Genomic DNA, 24,182 nt, shown 5'->3' on the forward strand with positions numbered 1-24,182 from the left:
ATCACCAACCACCATGACCTTGACACGTGGAAACCCCGCAGCCCACCAGCCAACCCACCAACCCACCCACCAACCCACCAACCCGCCCACCAACCAACCCACCCGCCCACCAACCAACCCACCAACCAACCAACCCGCCCACCAACCAACCAACCAACCAACCCACCAGCCCACCAACCAACCAACCCGCCCACCAACCAACCCACCCGCCCACCAACCAACCCACCAACCCACCCGCCCACCCACCAACCCACCCGCCCACCCACCAACCCACCCGCCCACCAACCCACCCGCCCACCAACCCACCCACCGACCCACTGACCCCCCAACCCGCCGACCCGCCCACCCACCGACCGGCCGACCCGCCAACCCACCGACCCGCCGACCCACCAACCCGCCCACCCACCCACCAGCCCACCAGCCCACCCGCCCACCAGCCCACCAGCCCACCCACCAACCCCTCCGCCGAATGTCGCGGCACGTGACCCACAGACTCACACAGAGAACCACAGACTCACACAGAGACCCATAGACTCACACAGAGACCCACAGACTGACACATAGACCCACAGACTCACACAGAGAACCACAGACTCACACAGAGACCCACAGACTCACACAGAGACCCACAGACTCACACAGAGACCCATAGACTCACACAGAGACCCCCAGACTCACACAGAGACCCACAGACTCACACAGAGAACCACAGACTCACACAGAGACCCATATACTCACACAGAGACCCATAGACTCACACAGAGACCCACAGACTCACACAGAGACCCACAGACTCACACAGAGACCCACAGACTCACACAGAGACCCATATACTCACACAGAGACCCATATACTCACACAGAGACCCACAGACTCACACAGAGACCCACAGACTCACACAGAGAACCACAGACTCACACAGAGACCCATATACTCACACAGAGACCCATATACTCACACAGAGACGCACAGACTCACACAGAGACCCATAGACTCACATACACGCACAGACTCACACGCGGGGTGCACTCTCCATCAGCAGCCGTACGAAAGAGGAAGTGGGGGGGAGCGGTGGCGCAGCGGTTAGCGCCGTGCTGCGCTCCGAACCCGGCGACCCGAGTTCGATTCCCCGGTGACGATTCTCCGAACCGGTCCCGGGCCCTCCCCCCTCACGCGATGTGGGTGGGTGGCCAGCACCACGTTCGGCAGGCAGCCCCCCCCCCCCCCCCCCCATTAACACACCGCAGCGGGTACTCATTTGATGCTGAGTCGACCTAGAGGAGGCCCAGGACACCGGTTCAGATAATCGTCACCAAAAAATCGAACTCGGGTCGCCGAGTTCGGAGCGCAGCGCGCTAACCGCCGCGCCACCGCTCCCCGACAAACAAAGATCCCCCGTGTAGCCTGTGACAGACTGTAGGGGCAAGTGCTGTTAGCGAGTAGCAGCAGCTGTGAAGGCTACCGGCGCTGTGGCACACGAGACGCGTGCGTGACGAACACCACGCCCGGCCGCCTTTGTCTCCCCAGTGGCGATGATTTTACAGACACACACACGCCCACCTGCAACATAAAAATAGTCTTTATTTTTTAAAGTCGTATTGCAAACAAAACACAGTGTTATCACCAGAAAAAAACAATAGCCACAACACTGCAGCGATGTTTAACCCACAAACACACAGCCGGAATCATCAAGAGCACTGTGTCTGTGAAATATAATATCATCGACAAGGAAGGGCGGCACACAGAGAGAGAGAGGACGACTCAGACAGAGGACAGCGTCTTGGTGGCTATGAGATGTTAACTACCTCGCCTGGTATACAGGAGGTCGTGGGTTCCATCCCGACGCCTGCTGTATATTTGTAATTTGCGTGTCTCTTTCTCATCATCATCACAGTGGCTAGGAGATGTTAACTACCTCGCCTGGTATACAGGAGGTCGTGGGTTCGATCCCTACGCCTGCTGCTGTATATTTGCAGTTTGCGTGTCTCTCATCATCATCACGGTGGCTAGGAGATGTTAACTACATCGCCTGGTGTATAGGAGGTCGTGGGTTCCATCCCGACGCCTGCTGTATATTTGGAGTTTGCGTGTCTCTCATCATCATCATCATCACGGTGGCTAGGAGATGTTGACTACCTCGCCTGGTTTACAGGAGGTTGTGGGTTCGATCCCGACGTCTGCTGTATATTTGGGTTTCGCGTGTCTCCCATCATCATCATCATCACGGTGGCTATGAAATGTTAACTACCTCGCCTGGTTTACAGGAGGTCGTGGGTTACCTCCCGACGCCTGCTGCTGTATATTTGGAGTTTGCGTGTCTCTCATCATCATCACGGTGGTTAGGATATGTTAACTCCCTCGCCTGGTATACAGGAGGTCGTGGGTTCGATCCCTACGCCTGCTGCTGTATATTTGGAGTTTGCGTGTCTCTTTCTCTCATCATCACGGTGGCTAGGAGATGTTAACTACCTCGCCTGGTATACAGGAGGTCGTGGGTTCGATCCCGACGCCTGCTGCTGTATATTTGGAGTTTGCGTGTCTCTTTCTCATCATCATCACGGTGGCTATGAGATGTTAACTACCTCGCCTGGTTTACAGGAGGTTGTGGGTTCGATCCCTATGCCTGCTGCTGTATATTTGGAGTTTGCGTGTCTCTCCTCTCGGTCTTTCCCCTCCGCGTTTAGAATCGACATTGAAACTGCGGGACAAATGGTCCACCCGCCGACAAGTCCCGCACTCACTTCGCCGAGGCTCTCGTTCCGTGATGGCCGGGTTCCGTTTCTGATTTTTAAAAAGTATAACCCGTAAAAACAAAGTTTTTCACTCTAAATCCTTTATATGTGTGGCGGCTAGAGTCCTCTCGTCCTCTGGCTTGAGATGGCTGCCACCTATGGGTCAGATGATTGTCTGCAGTATTAAACAATTGGTAATTAAATATTTAATTTGTTTTCCCTAAACAGTGTAAAATTTTTGAAATTTTTTTTTCACGAACATTAATTGTCTCGCACAACGAGTCTGTGTGCAAAATCTCAGCTCGATTGGATCACGGGAAGTGGGTTAAAAAACGACTGAAAGGTTTGCGCGGTCGTAAGCAAGCAAGTGAACTTAATATAAAGGATTTAAAAAAATCTACGAAGCTACGCGGGAAGGCAGCAGCCAACACCTGCCCCAAGTTCTGCGGTCCTACACATGGATTATTGTCATCCAATCAACGGAAAACCGCAGAAAACCCTCAGCCGTGTGTGAACGTGATGATGATGATGATACACTATACACTACACTATAAACTACGAGACACTACACACTACACTACAAACTACTATACACCACACTACTATACACAACGATATTACAGTACTATGCACTACACAACTATACACCGCAAAGATTTCGATTTAAAGCTTTCGTGACTGCAGGGATTCATGTTCTTTCGGTAAAGTAGCGTAGAAGAGAAAGAAAGCAAATTTTTTATTATTATTTTATTCCCTTTTACGTGACTTTACCGAAAGAACCAAGAATACTATACACTACGCAACTATACACAACACTAGTAACTATACTACTATACACTCCACTATAAACTACTATACATTACACTATACACTACTAAACACAACACTATACACTACTAAACACAACACTATACGACTATACACTACACTATACACTACTATACACTATAAACTACTATACACTACACTATACACTACACTCTGGGGCAGGGTGGTGAGCGGTGTGAGTGCGTTTTGAGTCGGCTGCCCTATGCCGCCGCCTCCTGGACGATGCCAGGAGGTCGCCGCGTCTCCCCAACATCCCCACACGGTTTCGATTTAAAGCTTTCGTGACTGCACGGAGTCATCTTGGTTCTTTCGGTAAAGTCACGTAGAATGGAAATAATAAAATAATGAAAATAAAACATAATAAAATAATTCTCACGACGTTTCGGCCACAACGCAAGCAGCCGTCCTCAGGTGAAGAACAGGTCTGTCGGAAAGACAGCGTCTGAATGAAACACCACCAGGCTTGGCAGCGTATATTTAAGCTGCTGGGTTGGAGGGGGAAGAGCGCCTTGACAAAATAATTTGCATATCAATAGGAATTTAGCATATTAAAGGGAAATGCAGGTATGTGATTAGTACTACTTATGCCCGTGCATTATGCATAAGTAGTACTAATCACATACCTGCATTTCCCATATCCCCTCCCTTTGATGCTGCTATTCCTGCATAATGCACGGGCATAAGAAGTACTAATCACATACCTGCATTTCCCATAAATATGCTAAATTCCTCTTGATATGCAAATGCCTTTGTCAAGGCGCTCTTCCCCCTCCAACCCAGCTTAAATATACGCTGCCAAGCCTGGTGGTGTTCATTCAGACGCTGTCTTTCTGACAGACCTGTTTCTTCACCTGAGGACGGCTGCTTGCGTTGTGGCCGAAACGTCGTGAGAATTATTTTATTATGTTTGATTTTTATTATTTTATTATTTCCATTCTACGTGACTTTACCGAAAGAACCAAGAAGATGAATCTCTACACGGTGTCTCGGAGTTTCCCGGGACACGCACAAGACAAAGATCCCCCGTGTAGCCTTAACAGACTGTAGGGGCAAGTGCTGTTAGCGAGTAGCACCTATGAAGGTCGGCACAGCACACGAATCTAGGGGTCTCTGTGTGTGTGGGTGAGTCTATGGGTCTGTGTGTGGGTGAGTCTATGGGTCTCTGTGTGAGTCTATGGGTCTCTGTGTTAGTCTGTGGGTCTATGGGTCTCTGTGTGTGTGGTGAGTCTATGGGTCTCTGTGTGAGTCTATGGGTCTCTGTGTGAGTCTGTGGGTCTATGGGTCTCTGTGTGTGGTGAGTCTATGGGTCTCTGTGTGTGTGGTGAGTCTATGGGTCTCTGTGTGTGGGTGAGTCTATGGGTCTCTGTGTGTGTCGGCGAGTCTATGGGTTTCTGTGTGTGTGGTGAGTCTATGGGTCTCTGTGTGTGTGGGTGAGTCTATGGGTCTCTGTGTGTGTGGGTGAGTCTATGGGTCTCTGTGTGTGGGTGAGTGAGTCTATGGGTCTCTGTGTGTGTGGTGAGTCTATGGGTCTCTGTGTGAGTCTATGGGTCTCTGTGTGAGTCTATGGGTCTCTGCGTGTGGGTGAGTCAGGCAACGTACACGCAGCATGAATACGACAGAAAGATGTTGAATTATCATCACGGATAGGCGTGCCTTGCGGTCTAGTGGTAGTGCCTTACGCAGTACGATCCCATACTTGCGAGCGAGGCGATGAGAGCGTGTCCAGCGGGCCCAGAAACAATAACCGTGGTCAGAAATGAAGCCGCGCACACGTGCAAGTGCTGCTCATTTAGAAACAACACTGGTCAGCAAAAAAATTCTGGCCTGGACTTTTGCAGCTGTTTTAGACTAATTTCAGGGTGCTGATTCCAAATCTGATCTCAGATTTGCTCTATCACATCTCATTTTTGTGCTATCGGCATACCCCATTTTCATTGATTTTACCCGAAATTAACTCTGTCACTTATGATTGCAAGTTGTTGCGAGCCAGTGACTGCTTTAGTGCGAAAATACGGTGCTGTATTTTTAGGATAGTGTGTTTATAATATCATTATATGTAGATATCCACATTTATTTAATATTTCTCTTCTGCAGTTTTTATTGAAAATGCAATATTTGATATCTCAAAAACCTGATGTGATGGACAAAAACTGATTCCACATTTGGAATCAGCACCCCAAAATTATACCTTATGCCAGAAAAAGTGTGCTGACCAGTGCAATCAATCAATCTCGGCCCACTTTTCCGAACTGAATCGGGTCGCAGCTCCCGGCTCGCCGGCCCCTCCTCGGCCGAGACGCCACCGCCGTGGTCTTCGCAGGACAGAGGTCGCAAACGGGTTTTGATTCCTTACCCGTACCCGTACCCGGCCGCACCAGGGTCGCAAACGGGTATCGGGTACCCGATTGCGACCTCTGGGATGAAGCCATGTTGCAGGCGCGGGTGGGTTGATTCTAGGAACTTGAATTGTGAGAAGAGACAAGACTTTGGGAAATGAGTGACAAACGGTTACTCACCAGTGACTCACGGCCTACCCGTACCCGTACCCGGCCGCACCAGGGTCGTAAACGGGTACCCGTACCCGGCTGGGTACGGCTAGCCGGGTATCGGGTAGGGTACGGGTATCGGGTACGGGTAGCCGTGTATCGCGTAGGGTACGGGTATCGGGTACGGGTAGCCGTGTATCGCGTAGGGTACGGGTATCGGGTACGGGTAGCCGTGTATCGGGTAGGGTCCGGGTATCGGGTAGGGTACGGGTATCGGGTAGGGTCCGGGTATCGGGTAGGGTCCGGGTATCGGGTAGGGTACGGGTATCGGGTAGGGTACGGGTATCGGGTACCCGGTTGCGACCTCTGTCGCAAGGCCATTGCCGGCGGCCTCCGGGTTTGTTTCGTTTGTTCACAGAGCGAGAGACGACTGTGTGTTGGCGATGCGGGACATCGACGGAACGCCGGACACGTCGTTCGCTTCAACTCGGCGTCCACCACCCAGACCACGTCAGCGGCGACGCGTCCACCGCCCAGACCACGGCGGCGGCAGCCAGACGCGAAAGCGCCGCCTGGCGACGATGCTGCTGCTCGGGTGGGAAACTCAACAAAGTCTCGGGCAGCGGCGTGGCGACTGTGGGTCATCCACAACGTGCAACGTGCAACGCCGCAATGTCCCGATCAACACGCACGGAGGGGGGAGACATCACGGCGACGACGACGACGACGACGACGATGATCCAGCACTCCACTGGCCCCTCACGCCGTTGTGTCCGTCTGGACTTGACCACCCGAATGTGAGAATTAAGCCCCCCAGGTGCGACGATGACGACGACGACGACAACGATAACTACGACGACGACAACGACGATGACCGTGAGGACGGCCGAAGGGGCGGCCGTGACGTTCACCGTCGTCACCGCCTCTCCCGGCCATGGCCGCCCCCCCTGCCCAAAGGATGACTCAATACGCCCGAGTTTGCCTCGCATCTTTCCTCCTCCTCCCTCGCCCCCCTTCCTCCCCCTCCTCCTCCCCCCCCTCCTCCCCCCCCGCCCCTCCCCTCTTCGCGTCGACGGGAGCGCTAGCCGGCCTCGTCCGCTCGCTCATCTCCACGGCGACGCCCTCCGCGTCACGCGGCCTCTTCCGGAGCAGCCGCTGTCGCTCCGGCTCCCGCTCCGCCTGGCCGCCGACGAGCGGCCCAACGTCCGCCGCGACCGCCGCCGCTGCGGCTTCCACCGTCGCCTGCGTGGCGACGCCGGCGCCGGTGACACCGCCGGTGACGCCGCCGGTGACGCCGCCGCCGACCTCCTGGCAGTTCTCGAGCGCGGCGAGCACCGGCACCACGACGAGCAGCAGCAGCCAGCCGATGAGCGCCAGGCCGTAGGAGTAGCCAAAGCGCAGCAGGCCGGGACCCCCCTCGTAGCCGCTGCGGACCGTGAACGATGCCCACGGGATGAGCGTCAGCACGCCTGGGGGGCGGGGGGGGGCACGGGGGGGGGGCACGGGGGGGGGCATGGGGGGCACAAGGGGGGGCACAAGGGGGGGTGGGAGGGTGAGGGGTCGGTGGCCGTGGGAGGATGTGGAGGGGGGGGGTGATGGGGAGCAGGGGTGGAGGGAATTGGGGTGAGGGGGCATGCGAGATTACAAGCGGCACGGGGATAGGTGGGGGGTGAGGGGGCAGTGGAGCGAGGTGATGAGAGGGGAGAGGCAGGGGAGAGCGTGGAGAGGAGTGGAATGAGATGAGAGGGGAGAGGCAGGGGAGAGCGTGGAGTGGAGTGAGATGAGAGGCAGGAGAGAGCGTGGAGCGGAGTGAGATGAGGGGCAGGGGAGAGCGTGGAGCGGAGTGAGATGAGAGGCAGGGGAGAGCGTGGAGGGGAGTGGAGTGAGATGAGAGGGGGGAGGCAGGGGAGAGCGTGGAGGGGAGTGGAGTGAGATGAGAGGGGAGAGGCAGGAGAGTGCGTGGAGAGGAGTGGAGTGAGATGAGAGGGGGGAGGCAGGGGAGAGCGTGGAGGGGAGTGGAGTGAGATGAGAGGGGGGAGGCAGGGGAGAGCGTGGAGGGGAGTGGAGTGAGATGAGAGGGGGGAGGCAGGGGAGTGCGTGGAGTGAGATGATAGGCAGGGAAGAGTGTGGAGGGGAGTAGAGTGAGATGAGAGGCAGGAGAGTGCGTGCAGCGGAGTGGAGTGAGATGAGAGGCAGGAGAGAGCGTGGAGTGGAGTGAGATGAGAGATGAGAGGCAGGGGAGTGCGTGCAGCGGAGTGAGCCTGCCAGTCACATCCACCAGGAGTGATCCGGGCCCCACCGGCGCTACTCACCGGTGGGCATGAGCACGGCGAGGAGCAGCGAGCTGGGCACCAGCGTGCGCTCGCGGTGCAGGGCGGGGGTCCCGTGCCGCCGCTGGTCCCAGAAGAGCAGCATGTGGAGGCACACGGAGGCCCCGGCGCACGCCAGCACGCACGCGGTGCCCGCGTACACACGCTCCGCCTGCACGGCTGCGGAGAGGCACGCCCGGGATGTTAGCTACCTCGCCTGGTACGCAGGAGGTCGCGCGTAGACTCACACAGAGACCCATAGACTCGCGCGGAGACCCATAGACTCGCGCGGAGACCCATAGACTCGCGCGGAGACCCATAGACTCGCACAGAGAGACATAGACTCGCACAGAGACCCATAGACTAACAGAGACCCACAGACTCACACAGAGACCCATGGACTCACACAGAGACCCATAGACTCACACAGAGACCCATAGACTCGCACAGAGACCCATAGACTCGCACAGAGACCCATCGACTCACACAGAGACCCACAGACTCACACAGAGACCCATAGACTCACACAGAGACCCATAGACTCGCACAGAGACCCATAGACTCGCACAGAGACCCATCGACTCACACAGAGACCCATCGACTCACACAGAGACCCATAGACTTACACAGAGACCTACACAGAGACCCATAGACTCACAGAGACCCACAGACTCACACAGAGACCCATAGACTCACACAGAGACCCACAGATTCACGCAGACTAGCAATGTTGGCTACGTACTGCGCGAAAGAAGTTCAATGAACATACCACGGCCGTGAATTTACCAAACATGAGCGGTGCCCGAAATCGCACCCAAATTCGTCATCTTCGATCAATGAATCACGACCACCCACCACTCCACCCACCATCCACCCACCCACTCACCCACCACGCCACCCACCCACCACGCCAACCACCCAACCACCCACCCACCACGCCACCCACCCACCCACCCACAACGCCACCCACGCCACCCACCCACCACGCCACCCACCCAACCAACCACCCACCACTCCAACCACCCACCCACCACTCCACGACCCAGCCACCCACCCAGCCACCCACCACGCCACCCAACCAACCAACCACCCACCACTCCACCCACCCAGGCATCCACCCACTACTGCACCACTCTACCCATCCAGCAACCCACCACTCAACCACTCCACCAATCAGCCACCCACCACTCCACCCACCACTCAACCACTCCACCCACCACTCCACCAACCAGCACCCACCACTCCACCCACCACTGCACCACTCTACCCACCCACCACTCCACCACCCACCCACCACTCCACCCACCACTCCAACCACCCACCCACCACTCCACCCACCACTGCACCACTCTACCCACCCACCACTCCACCACCCACCCACCACTCCACCACCCACTCCACCCACCACTCAACCACTCAACCAATCCACCCACCACTCCACCACTCCACCACCTACTCCACGACCCACCCACTCCACCCACCACTCCACCCACCACTGCACCACTCTATCCACCCCCCCACTCCACCCATCACTCAACCACTCCACCCACTCAACCACTCTACCTACCCACCACCCACCCCACCCACCACACACCCACCTGTGTCATCCCTGAAGCCGGCTCTGGCGAGTCGAGGCTGGGGGTCGTCCCAGAGTCCGCCCTGCGCGTCCCAGCGGCTCGAGGCGGCGGCCACGAGGGCGCACAAGCTGCCCACGACGCCGGCCACCGCCTGGGACGTCTGCAGGGCGCGACTGCAGGGGACCCTGCGAGCCCGAGAACAGCATGGCCCGGCACGAAGAGGACCGATCCTAAAGCGGACAGAGCACAAAGCGGTCCAATCCTAAAGTGGACAAAGCCAAAATTGGTCCGATCCTAATGCGGACAGGGCCCAAATTGGTCCGATCCTAAAGTGGCCCGAGCCCAAAGTGTAGTTCAACCCCAATGCCCCCCCGATCTCAGTGGGATCCAACCCCCAATACGATCCGATATCAGTGCGATCCAACTCCAGTACGATCCGATGCCAATGCGATCTGTTCTCCAATACGGTTCGATCCCAATGGGGCCAGATTTCAATGCGATCCGACTTAACGCAAGACTTGATCCGACTCGAGACTTGATCCGACTCAAGACTCGAGACTTGATCCGACTCGAGACTCGAGACTTGATCCGACTCAAGACTCGAGAATTGATCCGACTTGATCTGACTCAAAACTTGATCTGACTCAAAACTTGATCCGGCTCGAGACTTGATCCGACTTGATGTCACTCAAGACTTGAACCAACTTGATCCGACTCGAGACTTGATCCGACTCAAGACTCGAGACTTGATCCGACTCACGACTTGATCCGACTCCAGACTCAAAACTTGATCCGACTCGAGACTTGATCCGACTCGACTCAGGACTCGGGTTCTGTCAGGATTCAGCGTGGAAACCCGAGTCAGTCGACGGCGTTAATCAGGACTACTACAACTATAGTATTACTACTACTACAGTACTACTATAGTATTACTACTACTACTATAGTATTACTACTACACTACTACTATAGTATTACTACTACTACAGTACTACAACTATAGTATTACTACCACTACAGTACTACTACTGCTATAGTATTACTACTATTACTACAGTACTACTACTGCTATAGTATTACTACTATTACTACAGTACTACTACTGCTATAGTATTACTACTATTACTACAGTACTACTACTACTGCACTACTACTACACTACTACTACACTACTACTACTACACCACTACTACACTACTACTACTACACTACTACTACACTACTACACTACTATAGTACTACTACTACACTACTACTACTACACTACTACTACTACACTACTACTACAGTACTAGTACTACACTACTACACTACTACTACACTACTACTAGTACTACTACAGTACTACTACTAGTACTACTACAGTACTACTACACTACTACTACTACCACTACACCACTACTACTACTACACTACTACTACTATCGTACTACTATAGTACTACAGCAGTACTACTAGTACACTACTACTACTACACTACTACTACACTAATACTACTACTACAGTACTACTACTATACTACAGTACTACACTACTACCACTACACCACTACTACTACACTACTACTACACTACTATAGTACTACTACACTACTACTACTACACTACTACTACTACACTACTACTACACTACTACTACTACTACACTACTACTACTACACTACTACTACACTACTACACTACTACTACTACACTACTACTACACTACTACTACACTACTACTACACTACTACTACACTACTACACTACTTCTACTACTACACTACTACACTACTACTACACTACTACTACTACACTACTACACTACTACTACTACACTACTACAGTACTACTACACTACTACTACTACACTACTACTACTACTACTACACTACTACAGTACTACTACACTACTACTACACTACTACCACTACTACTACACTACTACTACACTACTACAGTACTACTACACTACTACTACAGTACTACTACTACACTACTAGACACTACTGAACACTACCACCACCACTAACCATCACCACTAACCACAACCACCACTAACCACCACCACTAACCACCACCACTAACCACCACCACTAACCGCCGCCACCAGTAACTGCCACCCCCACCACCACTAACCGCCACCACCACCACTAACCACCACCACTAACCACCACCACCACTAACTGCCACCACCACCACCACCAACCGCCACCACCACACCACTAACTGCCACTACCACTAACCACAACCACCACCACTAACCGCCAACACCACTAACCGCCACCACCACTAACCGCCACCACCACCACTAACCACCACCACCACCAACCGCCACCACCACCACACCACTAACTGCCACTACCACTAACCACAACCACCACCACTAACCGCCACCACCACCACTAACCGCCACCACCACCACTAACCGCCACCACCACCACTAACCACCACCACCACCACCACCACCGCCACCACCACCACCACTAACCACCACCACCACTAACCGCCACCACCACCACTAACCACCACCACACCACTAACCACAACCACCACCACCACTAACCACCACCACTAACCGCAGCGAATTCCGTTGACAATTCTCCAAAGCGCTCCTCCCTCTCCCAGTCTCGCTCAGTCTATCTCTGTATCGCTCTCGATCAGTCTCACTCAGTCAGTCTTTCTCTCTCACTGTCTCTGTCTCTCTCAGTCTGTCTCTCTCTCAGTGTCTCTCTCTCAGTGTCTCTCTCTCAGTGTCTCTCTCTCAGTGTCTCTCTCTCAGTGTCTCTCTCTCAGTCTGTCTCTCAGTCTCTGTCTCTCAGTCTCTCGATCACTCTCTCTCTCTCTCACTGTCTCTATCAGTCTCTTACCAGGCTCACTCTCAGTCTGTCTCTCTCGCTCAGTCTCTCAGTCTCACTCTCTCTCGCAGCCTCGCTCAGTCTCGCTCAGTCTGTCTCTCTATCTGTCTATGTCTGTCTGTCTCTGGTTGTCTCTGTCTGTCTCTGTGTCTGTCTCTGTCTCTCTCTCTGTCTGTCTCTGTGTCTCTCTCTTCACAGCCCCCGAAGTGCCCTGGGGGCACGCGTCTTGCGCAACCTCGCAACGTGCTGCAGTCGGAGCTCTGAGGCGGGGCGAGTCGCCTGTGCGGGTGGAACGCGGGGGGAGGGGATTGTGTGTGTGTCAGTGTGTGTGTGTCAGTGTGTGTGTCTGTGTGTGTGTGTATGTATGTGTGTGTCTGTGTGTGTGTGTCAGTGTGTGTGTGTCAGTGTGTGTGTCTGTGTGTGTGTCTGTGTGTGTGTCAGTGTGTGTGTGTCAGTGTGTGTATGTGTGTCAGTGTGTGTGTGTGTCAGTGTGTGTATGTGTGTCAGTGTCTGTGTGTGTGTCAGTGTGTGTGTCTGTGTGTGTCAGTGTTTGTGTGTGTCAGTGTGTGTGTGTCAGTGTGTGTGTCTGTGTGTGTCAGTGTGTGTGTCAGTGTGTGTGTGTCAGTGTGTGTGTGTCAGTGTGTGTATGTGTGTCAGTGCCTGTGTGTGTGTCAGTGTGTGTGTCTGTGTCTGTGTGTGTCAGTGTTTGTGTGTGTCAGTGTGTGTGTGTCAGTGTGTGTGTGTCTGTGTGTGTGTCAGTGTGTGTGTGTGTCAGTGTGTGTGTCAGTGTGTGTGTGTGTCAGTGTGTGTGTCAGTGTGTGTGTATGTGTGTCTGTGTGTGTGTCAGTGTGTGTGTGTCAGTGTGTGTGTGTGTATGTGTGTCTGTGTGTGTGTCAGTGTGTGTGTCAGTGTGTGTGTGTCAGTGTGTGTCTGTGTGTGTGTGTGTCTGTGTGTGTGTGTCTGTGTGTGTGTGTCTGTGTGTGTGTCTGTGTGTGTGTCAGTGTGTGTCAGTGTGTGTGTGTGTGTATGTGTGTGTGTGTATGTGTGTGTGTCTGTGTGTGTGTCAGTGTGTGTCAGTGTGTGGGTGGGGAGCGGTGGTGTAGTGGTTAGCGCTACGCTGCGCTATGAACCTGGTGACCCGGGTTCGATTCCCGCTCACGGCCAACACCCGTGACGATTATCTGAACCAGTCCCGGGCCTCCCCTAGGTCGACTCAGCCTCAAATGAGTACCTGGTGCGGTGTAAACATCGCCACTAGGGAGACAAAGGCGGTCGGGCGTGGTGCTGGCCACCCACCCCCTCGTGTGCCGTTCCGGCCTTCATAGGTGCTCGCTAACAGCACTTGCCCCTACAGTCTGTCAAGGCTACACGGGGGATCTTTGTCTTGTGTGTGTGTCAGTGTGTCAGTGTGTGTGTCAGTGTGAGCATCTCTCTGAGTCTCTGTGTATCTATGAGTCTCTGTGTATCTCTATGAGTCTCTGTGTGTCTCTATGAGTCTCTGTGTATCTCTATGAGTCTCTGTGTGTCTCTATGAGTCTCTGTGTGTCTCTATGAGTCTCTGAGCATCTCTCTGAGTCTCTGTGTATCTATGAGTCTCTGTGAGTCTCTATGAGTCTCTGTGTATCTCTATAAGTCTATGTGTGTCTCTATGAGTCTCTGTGTATCTCTGTGAGTCTATGTGTATCTGTATGAGTCTCTCTGTATCTCTAGGAGTCTCTGTGTATCTCTGAGTCTCTGTGTATTTCTATGAGTCTCTGTATCATCTACTGAGATTTCGTGTCGCCCTTCCTCCTTCTCTGCTCAATACGCACAAACCGCAGTGGCTTTGTCATCGTCCCATTGTGTGGTCCAGAGCCGACTACCAAAACTGGTTTGTCTTCAATGTACAGTACAGGATGGTCCATATGTCCTGTGCCCCCTCTCCCCCCAATTAATGTTAACCCTTCGCATTTGAACACGTAGGCTTTCGCGACCAATATTATTCATAATCAACGTTTTTGGGTTAGATCGCGTTATTTATAAATGTGTCGTAACCCTCCACCACCCAACACGGCCAATCAGAAAAAAAGTGTCACGTTGACAAAAGACAAATAGTTCACTGCTTTAGCCCACCGGTATGTTGAAGAGTGAATCCACAACATTTACAAAAATAAACCACAACATTTACCATTTTTATTTTTATAAATGTTGTGGATTCATTCTTCAACACACCGGTGGGCTAAAGTAGTGAACTATTTTGTCTTTTGTCAACGTGACACTTTTTTTGCTGGATTGGCCGTGTCGGGTGGTGGAGGGTTACGACACATTTATAAATAACGCGATCTAACCCAAAAACGTTGATTATGAACCTTTCGTATATTGGTATATAAGACAAGGTGAGCTTTTTTGTTTTGTTTAAAAAGGCCACGTGCTTTTTTCAATGCGCACACTTTCGTTTGCACTCCAAAAAGTAGAAAGTAAAAATGTTTTCGTTGGACCACCCAGCCAGAATGTATCTGATTTCACTGCTTGAATAGAAGCGGGGTGGCTTGCGAAAAGGAAGATTCAACGCGCCCGAAAGGAAGCCACCGACTTTTATTGAGCAACATCAAATCTGATCAATTCTGGGGGGGAGAGGGGGGGTCAAAAGAATGCTCTTTCTACGTTTTGAGCGCCAACAAAAGTGGGTGCGTTGGAGAAGAAAATAAGAATCATAAGCAGAGGGCTTTATTTACAGTAGTTGCGTTCAGATGTTGTTCAAACACCACACACCGTTTGCGAGGCATCTTCACGCCTGCATTGAGCACACGCGTTGTATTTGTGGCCAAAGCATGCAAACAAAATAAGTCATATTTAAAAAAAAACGTTTAAATTAAAAAACACGCTTTAATGAAATGTACCGTACTAGTAATGGAAGAACTCCACGACTCCAGGAAGTGGCCCCGAAGCTTGCCATAACGTGGATAATTAGACCCAAGCCGAAACATAACATATACAAATAATGTTTAAAAATACAATTTTAATGATAGAATATAGTGTTGTCATCAGTATGACATAAGTATACCACGGTTGCAGTCGATACCACATTGGGAAGTGGGTTAAAATTGAGTTACAAGATTTGAGGATACGACAACAACAGACAGAGAGTGAGTTAATATTGGTAGGAACCTCCTGGTTACACCAGCCCACAGGGGATTATTGTGTCCGTCCGTCGTGCATCCAAAAATGGGAGGGGCTGGGTGGAGAGGGGAGGGTGGGGAGGGGCTGGGTGGGGGGTGGGGAGGGGCTGGGTGGGGAGGGGTGGGAGGGTGGGGAGGGGCTGGGTGGGGAGGGTGGGGCTGGGTGGGGGGTGGGAGGGGTGGGGCTGGGTGGGGAGGGGCTGGTCACCCCGTGGTGTCCTTATAAAACTCAACGTTTAACCTACTCACGCCGGCTTGTGCCCGCCCTCACAGTCGGGCATATTTGCGGAATACACCACGCCGCTGTTGACCCTGGCCATTGACCGAGCAACCCAACGTTCCTACCAGCTCCCTCCGCAGGAAAGTGTTTATTTTTTCATTTTCCAATTCAAGAAAAGCCACAGGAGATGAGATAAAGGCGACTGCAGCTGTGCTGTGGCTACTATACTGTTGGTGGTGGTGGTGGTTGTTGTTGTTGCTTGCTGCGCTTTGGAGGAGCGGTGGCGCAGTGGTCAGCGCACCGCGCTCACGATTTCCGGCGAAGCGAAGCTTCGATTCCCAACAACAACGGCGGCGATTTTTTTCTTGCACCGGTCCAGGGCCCTCCAAATAGGTTGACTCAACCTAAAATGAGTGCTTCGTGCTACGCGTACAAAACATCGCCGCTGGGGAGACAAAGGCGGCCGGGCGTGGTTCTGGCCACACAACCCCTCGTGTGCCACCGTGCCGGCCTTCATAGGTGCTACTCGCTAGCAGCACTTGCCCGACTGTCTGTCACAGGCTACACGGGTGATCTTTGTCTTTGTGGTGTTGACCACCCACCCCCTCGTGTGCCATTGTGCCGGCCTTCATAGATGCTACTCGCTAACAGCACTTGCCCGACAGTCTGTCACAGGCTACACGGGTGACCTTTGTCTTTGTGGTTCTGGCCACCCACCCCTTCGTGTGCCACCGTGCCGGACTTCATAAGGTGCTACTTTCTAACAGCACTTGCCCGACAGTCTGTCACAGGCTACACGGGGGTTGAGGTCTCTTTATCTTTGGTTGTGAGCTCAGCTGTGTGGTACAGAGGAGACGCCGATTCGAGTTGCCTACAGGAATGCGAGCCCTGACAACATACTTTGGCATGACGCTTATGCATATGTGGGGGGGTGGGGGTGAGAGAGCGGTGGTGCAGCGGTTAGCGCTGGGCCTCCCCCTAAGTCGACTCAGCCTCAAATGAGTACCTGGTGCGGTGTGTAGTGAAATCGTAGTGGGGAGACAAAGGCGGCCGGGCGTGGTGGTGCTGGCCACCCCCCACCCCCACGTGTGCCGTGCCGGCCTTCATAGGTGCTACTCGCTAACAGCACTTGCCCCTACAGTCTGTTAAGGCTACACGGGGGACCTTTGTCTTTGTCTGCTACCATTACCCATGCAGGGAGGAGGAGGGGTGCAGGGTGCGAAGCGGCCCAACCAACTCGTGGGTTCGAATCCGACAGGCCACCCTGGCCAATGTGAAACTGCGGTGCTGCGTGCTGACTCATATGCGTGGATTAAAATAACAAATGTAAGCTGGGTCCTGTGTGAGTCTGTGGGGTCTGTGTGTGAGTCTGTGGGTCTCTGTGTGAGTCTGTGAGTCTCCGTGTGAGTTTGTGGGTCTCTGTGTGAGTCTGTGGGTCTCTGTGTGAGTCTGTGAGTCTCCGTGTGAGTCTGTGGGTCTCTGTGTGAGTCTGTGGGTCTCTGTGTGAATCTATGGGTATCTGTGTGAGTCTTTGGATCTGTGTGAGTCTATGGGTCTCTGTGTGAGTCTATGTGTCTCTGTGTGAGTCTATGTGTATCTGTGTGAGTCTATGGGTCTCTGTGTGAGTCTTTGGATCTGTGTGAGTCTATGGGTCTCTGTGTGAGTCTATGGGTCTCTGTGTGAGTCTGTGGATCTCTGTGTGAGTCTATGGGTCTCTGTGAGTCTATGGGTCTCTGTGTGAGTCTATGGGTCTTTGTGTGAGTCTGTGTGTCTCTGTGTGAGTCTGTGGGTCTCTGTGTGAGTCTATGGCCCTCCGTGTGACACACAACAGCGCCTCGCTGCCTGGTGATAACCTTCCACTATAAGAAGCTAGCGTCAAAACCAAATGTATTTAATCATACATTTTCATTACTGTTAAGACCAGTGGTTGTCAAGCTTTACGGCAGCCTTGCTCCCCTTTGGTTTCTCGATCGCCGAAACAACGTCACAATGTTAATAATAACACGGAGAATACACAGAGGGTTCGATTTAAAGCTTTCGTGACTGCAGGGATTCATCTTCTTGGTTCTTTCGGTAAAGTCACGTATAGAAGGGAAAAAAGAATTGTAGTATTATTATTTTATTATTTCCCTTTTACGTGACTTTACCGAAAGAACCAAGAAGATGAATACACAGAGGGTTCGATGAAACAAAGTTGTTACGTTGCCCGTGATTAACTTGTGTTTTCCATTATTTACCTTCTACGAAGACAACACGCGACCACGTCTCGCATGCGGCCACGTGCAGAGAGGGCATCTGGCACCCGCCGTTTAAAATCTTCACCTAAAGCTTTAGGCGACTGCGAGGATTCACATTTTTTGGGTCTTTTGGTAAAGTCGCAGTAGATCGGCTCAAAATTGATAAAAACATTTATTAAAAAAACCACACAAGCGATCGTGACAGTTTTGTTGCCAGATAGAAGGGTAAAAAAACAATTATCATATTTTTTCCTCTGGCAAATGAGGTTCCAATGGTGTAAATGCTTACCCCGAGCTCTCATACTCTGATGGTGCATTGTCTTTGAGTTGTGCGCCTTTTGGCGTCATCTGGTCCAACACCATGTGAGACGAGGCTCTAAGGAAAGCTGTCTCGGGTGTGGACCAATCAACTTCAAGGACAGTGCATACATTATCAGAGTTGTGTTTTTGTTTGCATTCCGACTGCAGGTATTGCGGTCTATGCAAACATGACTCCTTGTAAAAAAGGTGTCATCTTCTTGGTTCTTTCGGTAAAGTCACGTGGAAGGGAAGTAATAAAATAATAAAAATAAAACATAATAATATATTATTTTATTATATTATTTTATTATGTTATTATATTATTTTATAATGTTTTATTTTTATTATTTTATTACTTCCCTTCTACGTGACTTTACCGAAAGAACCAAGAAGATGAATCCCTGCAGTCACGAAAGCTTTAAATCGAAAAAAGGTGTCAGTTTTGTTGCCAGATAAAAGGGCTAACAAAACAATTATCACAAGCCATCGTCTCACTCCCCCCCCCTACAAACATCTTCAACCGTGACATCGCGTCGCCCATTCGTATTCATTAAGCATCGGGCTGTACCACCTCGCCCGTGCTGGAGGGGTGCGTGGGTGGGGGGGGGGTGCCAATGCCACACGGCCGGTCTCACCTTTGCCCTGGCACGGAACGAGCGAGTTGGTGGTGCCGAGCCGTGACGTCACGGGGGGGGAGCGTGGTTAGTCCAGGTACGGCCCAGGGATGATGATGATGATGGTGCAGCGGTGGTGGGAATGAGCACATTGAGACACAGAGACACACAGACACACACAGAGACACACAGACAGAGATACACAGACAGAGACACACACTGAGATACACAGACACACACAGACACACACAGACACACACAGAGACACACAGACAGAGACACACAGACACACACACAGACACACACAGACACACACACACAGACACACACACAGACACACACAGACACAGAGACACACACAGAGACACACACAGAGACACAGAGACACATACAGAGACATACACAGAGACACACAGACAGATATACACAGAGACACACAGAAACACAGAGACACACAGACACACATACACAGAGACACACAGAGACACACACAGACACACATACAGAGACACACAGACTGAGACACAGACAGATACACACAGATATAGACACACAGAGACACAGAGACACACAGATACACACAGATAGAGACATACAGACAGAGACACACAGACTGAGACACAGAGACACACAGACATAGACACACACGGAGACACACACAGAGACACATAGCGTACTTCCCGACATGCAACAAACTTGAAATTTGCCATGTGGGTACTTTCCAGACGGTACACCATGCACAAATTATTAAAATAAAATTTGGTTGTTTTTTTTGGGGGGGGAGGGGGGGGCACAATAATGGATATATTTTGCACGGCAGGTGAGCTGTGACGTCACATCTGTGTCATGTCACCCGCATGTGGACGCGTCACGCATTGTAGTGTAGCAGGTAGCGCGCCGCGCTACGAACCCGGCGACCCGAGTTCGATTCCCGCTCACGGCCACCACCGGTGACGATTATTTGAACCGGTCCTGGGCCTCCCCTAGGTCGACTCAGCCTCAAACGAGTTAACTAGTGTGGTGTGTGAACATCGCCACTGGGGAGACAAAGGCGGCCGGGCGTGGTGGTGGCGACCCCACCCCCTCGTTACTCAATAAAGTGAAAGTTATTTTTTTATTTTGAAAAACCGGTTCAACTGCACGGCAGCACGAGTAGCAGCATGGCGCCGCCTGCTGCAAAACAACAAAAACCACTAGGACGGTGACCCCTCCTCCTGCTGAAAAACACAATTCTCGAGATTTTGAAGTCTATAAACTATTTTTGTTTTTAATATTTTGGGCAGGTGACGTCCCGCTGAGATGCTACGCAGAAGCGGACTGACCATGGCAAAATGATAGTCCAACGAAGTGGGATTACCATCACCATCATCACCACCATCATCATCACCACCATCATCATCACCATCATCACCACCACCATCATCACCATCATCATCACCACCATCATCATCACCACCACCATCATCATCATCATCACCACCACCACCACCATCATCATCACCATCATCACCACCACCACCATCATCATCATCACCACCACCACCATCATCATCACCACCATCATCATCATCACCACCACCACCATCATCATCACCACCATCATCATCACCACCACCATCATCACCACCACCACCATCACCACCACCATCATCACCACCACCACGCGGACACGTGTTGCGATCGAAACGTCGTAGTTTTGTTTGTTTGTTATTTCTTGCTATTTTCTTTAAACCTATCGAGGTGCCTTTACCGAGAGACCCAAGAAGACGGCAGCAGCAGCCGAATATTCGGAACGCGCGCCTCTAAACTTGGAGGGAAACAACGGAGGACCCAGAAACAAAATTCGACGCGATCACGGGGAGAGAGAGAGAGACTGGAAAACTCCAAATATACAGCATCAGCAGCAGGTGTCAGGGGTCAGGATCGAACCCACGACCTCCTGTACACCAGGCGAGGAAGTTAACATCTCCTAGCCACCGTGATGATGATGGGAGACGCAAACTCCAAATATACAGCAGCAGGCGTCAGGGTCAGGATCGAACCCACGACTTCCTGTATACCAGGCGAGGTAGTCAACATCTCCTAGCCACCGTGATGATGATGAGAGACGCAAACTCCAAAAACACAACAGGTGTCAGGGGTCAGGATCGAACCCACGACCTCCTGTACACCAGGCGAGGTAGTTAACATCTCCTAGCCACCGTAACGCCCTATGGTATCGCCTAGGGGCACCCCCAGCAGCAGCTCAGCTGTCTCTGCGTGGCACGGCAGCTTCGCTACGAAGACGCTGCTGAGTTTTCCAATCGAGGCGATTTGTAGTTCACGTTTGTCGACTTTTTGCAAATTTGGACCCTGACCCTAATGGCACACAATGGCTCCACTCTTCTTAGTCCATGGGTCTCTGTGTGAGTATATGGGTCTCTGTGTGAGTTTGTGGGTCTCTGTGTGAGTCTATGGGTCTCTGTGTGAGTCTGTGGGTCTCTGTGTGAGTCTGTGGGTCTCTGTGTGAGTCTGTGGGTCTCTGTGTGAGTCTGTGGGTCCCTGTGTGAGTCTGTGGGTCCCTGTGTGAGTCTGTGGGTCCCTGTGTGAGTCTGTGGGTCTCTGTATGTGTCTGTGGGTCTCTGTGTGAGGCTGTGGGTCTCTGTGTGAGTCTGTGGGTCTCTGTGTGAGTCTGTGGGTCTCTGTGTGAGTCTGTGGGTCTCTGTGTGAGTCTATGGGTCTCTGTGTGAGTCTGTGGGTCTCCGTGTGAGTCTGTGGGTCTCTGTGTGAGTCTGTGGGTCCCTGTGTGAGTCTGTGGGTCCCTGTGTGAGTCTGTGGGTCTCTGTGTGAGTCTATGTGTCTCTGCGTGAGTCTCTGGGTCTCTGTGTGAGTCTATGCATAGCTATCCCGTGGCTTCCTAATATCGGAAGAGAAGAGAGCGTTCCAGACGGTCGCAGAAGCAGCACGTACTGAAAACGCAACGCGGCTCCCCTAGGTCGACTCAGCCTCAAATGAGTACCTGGTGCGGTGCGTTAATATCGCCACTAGGGAGACAAAGGCGTCCGGGCGTGTTGTTGGCCACCCACCCCCTCGTGTGCCGTGCCGGCCTTCATAGGTGCTGCTCGCTAACAGCACTTGCCCTGACAGTCCGTTGCAGGCTACACGGGGGACCTTTGTCTGTGTCTGTGTATTGGCCGTGCGTGACGCACAAACCCCCGTACCTGGGCGCATCTCAGGTGCTGGGCGGTCTCTCTACATCGCACGCCCAAGGTGCTGCCCGCCCACCCAGCCACCCACCACCACCAACACAACCAACACAACCATCACCACCACCACCACTAACACAACCAGCACGGAGACTCTGCCACTCACCTCGCCACACCTGCAGGGACTTCTCACCTGCCTCGCCTCGCCACACCTGCAGGAGGACAACTCTGTCCGCTGCTCACTCCTCACCTGCCCCGCGACCGACTTCTCCATCCCGACAGGTAAAAGTGTCGCCCTACAGCGGATACTGACACACAGTGTGTGTGTGTGTCAGTGTGTGTGTAAGTGTGTGTGTCAGTGTGTGTGTCAGTGTGTGTCAGTGTGTGTGTCTGTGTGTGTGTGTCAGTGTGTGTTGGGAGCGGTGGTGCAGCGATTAGCGCTACGCTGCGCTCCGAACCCGGCGACCCGAGTTCGATTCCCGCTCACAGCCACCAACACCGCATTGACGATTATCTGAACCGGTCCTGGGCCTCCCCTAGGTCGGCTCAGCCTCAAATGAGTACCTGGTGCGGTGTGTAAACATCGCCACTGGGGAGACAAAGGCGGCCGGGCGTGGTGCTGGCCACCCACCCCCTCGTGTGCCGTGCCGGCCTTCACAGCTGCTGCTACTCGCTAACAGCACTTGCCCCTACAGCCCGTTGAGGCTACACGGGGCCGCCGTTGTTGTTGTTGTTGTGAGTTCGCCGATCTCGAGGGAGTCCATTGTTGTTGTGGCAGTAACCGCACGTCGGGCTCGTGCTACCCATCTGTGCGGATTTATTAGCGAGCGGTTACACCCCCATCCCCAACCGCCCATGAAGAGTTGCAAGAGGAATCCGAAGAGCAATGAAGCTCTTTCTCTCGCTGATGTCCCACAGTAGAAGGCACGGGGGGGGGGGGGGGGGTCAGAATGTTACAACAAAGTATAGCCATACTCTTTGGTTCTTTTGGTAAAGTCGCAGAGGTGAAAATAAGAATAGAATAAAATAAAAAATTATATTTTTAAGTCACGTCGGTGAAAAATTATATATTTTTATTTTTCTTCTTGGTTCTTTCGGTAAAGTCACGTAGAAGGGAAGTAATAAATTCTATTCTACGTGACTTTACCGAAAGAACCAAGAAGATGAATCCCTGCAGTCACGAAAGCTTTAAATCGAAATTTATTTTTATTTTATTATTTTCTACCTACGTGACTTTACCGAAAGAACCAAAGCGTACGGACCCTTGCAGTAACGAAAACTTCAAATCTAAAACGATATCGAAACATGTTCTTCTTTTTCACGTAAAAATAAAATAAAAAATAAAAATGTAATACAAATTCACCCAAAGAACCAAGACCACCAATTCCTGCAGCTTTAAGTCAAGATCGCAAAGCGCGCTCACGCAGACACGATAGCAGTGCAGAGTAGGGGAAGGGTAAGAAAAAAATCACTCGAAGTAATAACTCACTTAAACTTGGCGTCTTGCTTGCTTCTCTGAGCAGGTCCCACTGCAAATACGTCGCTGTCGTCAGAAGCGACAGTGGCCGACCGATGTGAGCTCAGGCGAAGTGTCCGATCGTCGCGATCTGTGCTGCACAGGTAACAGCTGTTCATAGGTATCGTTCGTTACCTGTGCTGCACAGGTAACAGCTGTGTTAGTCCTGGTGTTGGGTGGGATG

The 24,182-nt window shown here is 52.2% G+C and overlaps 1 protein-coding gene across 2 annotated transcripts; it reads right to left on the minus strand.

Annotated features, from left to right (window-relative positions):
• Window positions 1-4,755: 4,755 nt before the first annotated feature.
• On the minus strand, window positions 4,756-13,010 carry LOC133360357 (uncharacterized). 2 transcript variants are annotated; one of them, XM_061579037.1, is made up of 5 exons: window positions 12,490-13,010; window positions 10,693-10,765; window positions 9,954-10,162; window positions 8,359-8,535; window positions 4,756-7,515 (listed from the first exon to the last, which is right to left on the minus strand). In XM_061579037.1, exons 4-5 carry the CDS (start codon window positions 8,459-8,461, stop codon window positions 7,010-7,012), a joined length of 609 nt encoding a protein of 202 aa, XP_061435021.1. In that variant the 5' UTR covers window positions 8,462-8,535; window positions 9,954-10,162; window positions 10,693-10,765; window positions 12,490-13,010; the 3' UTR covers window positions 4,756-7,009. The 2 variants fall into 2 exon arrangements, with proteins under 2 accessions (XP_061435021.1, XP_061435020.1); XM_061579036.1 differs by having other exon boundaries at window positions 9,954-10,765.
• Window positions 13,011-24,182: the final 11,172 nt, after the last annotated feature.

Source organism: Lethenteron reissneri, chromosome 68 (genome assembly GCF_015708825.2).
Source record: "Lethenteron reissneri isolate LAM-NWPU_2019-01 chromosome 68, ASM1570882v1, whole genome shotgun sequence".
Taxonomy (NCBI): Eukaryota; Metazoa; Chordata; class Hyperoartia; order Petromyzontiformes; family Petromyzontidae; genus Lethenteron; species Lethenteron reissneri.

What these genes read in the sequence shown, in the direction of transcription:
- LOC133360357 (XM_061579037.1), bottom strand. Translation starts at nt 8,461, where the DNA reads ATGCTGCTCTTCTGGGACCAGCGGCGGCACGGGACCCCCGCCCTGCAC. An exon ending in CGCCGTGCTCATGCCCACCG is followed by an intron (nt 7,516 to 8,358) that starts GTGAGTAGCGCC and finishes CCCGCCCCCCAG; the next exon opens with GCGTGCTGACGCTCATCCCG.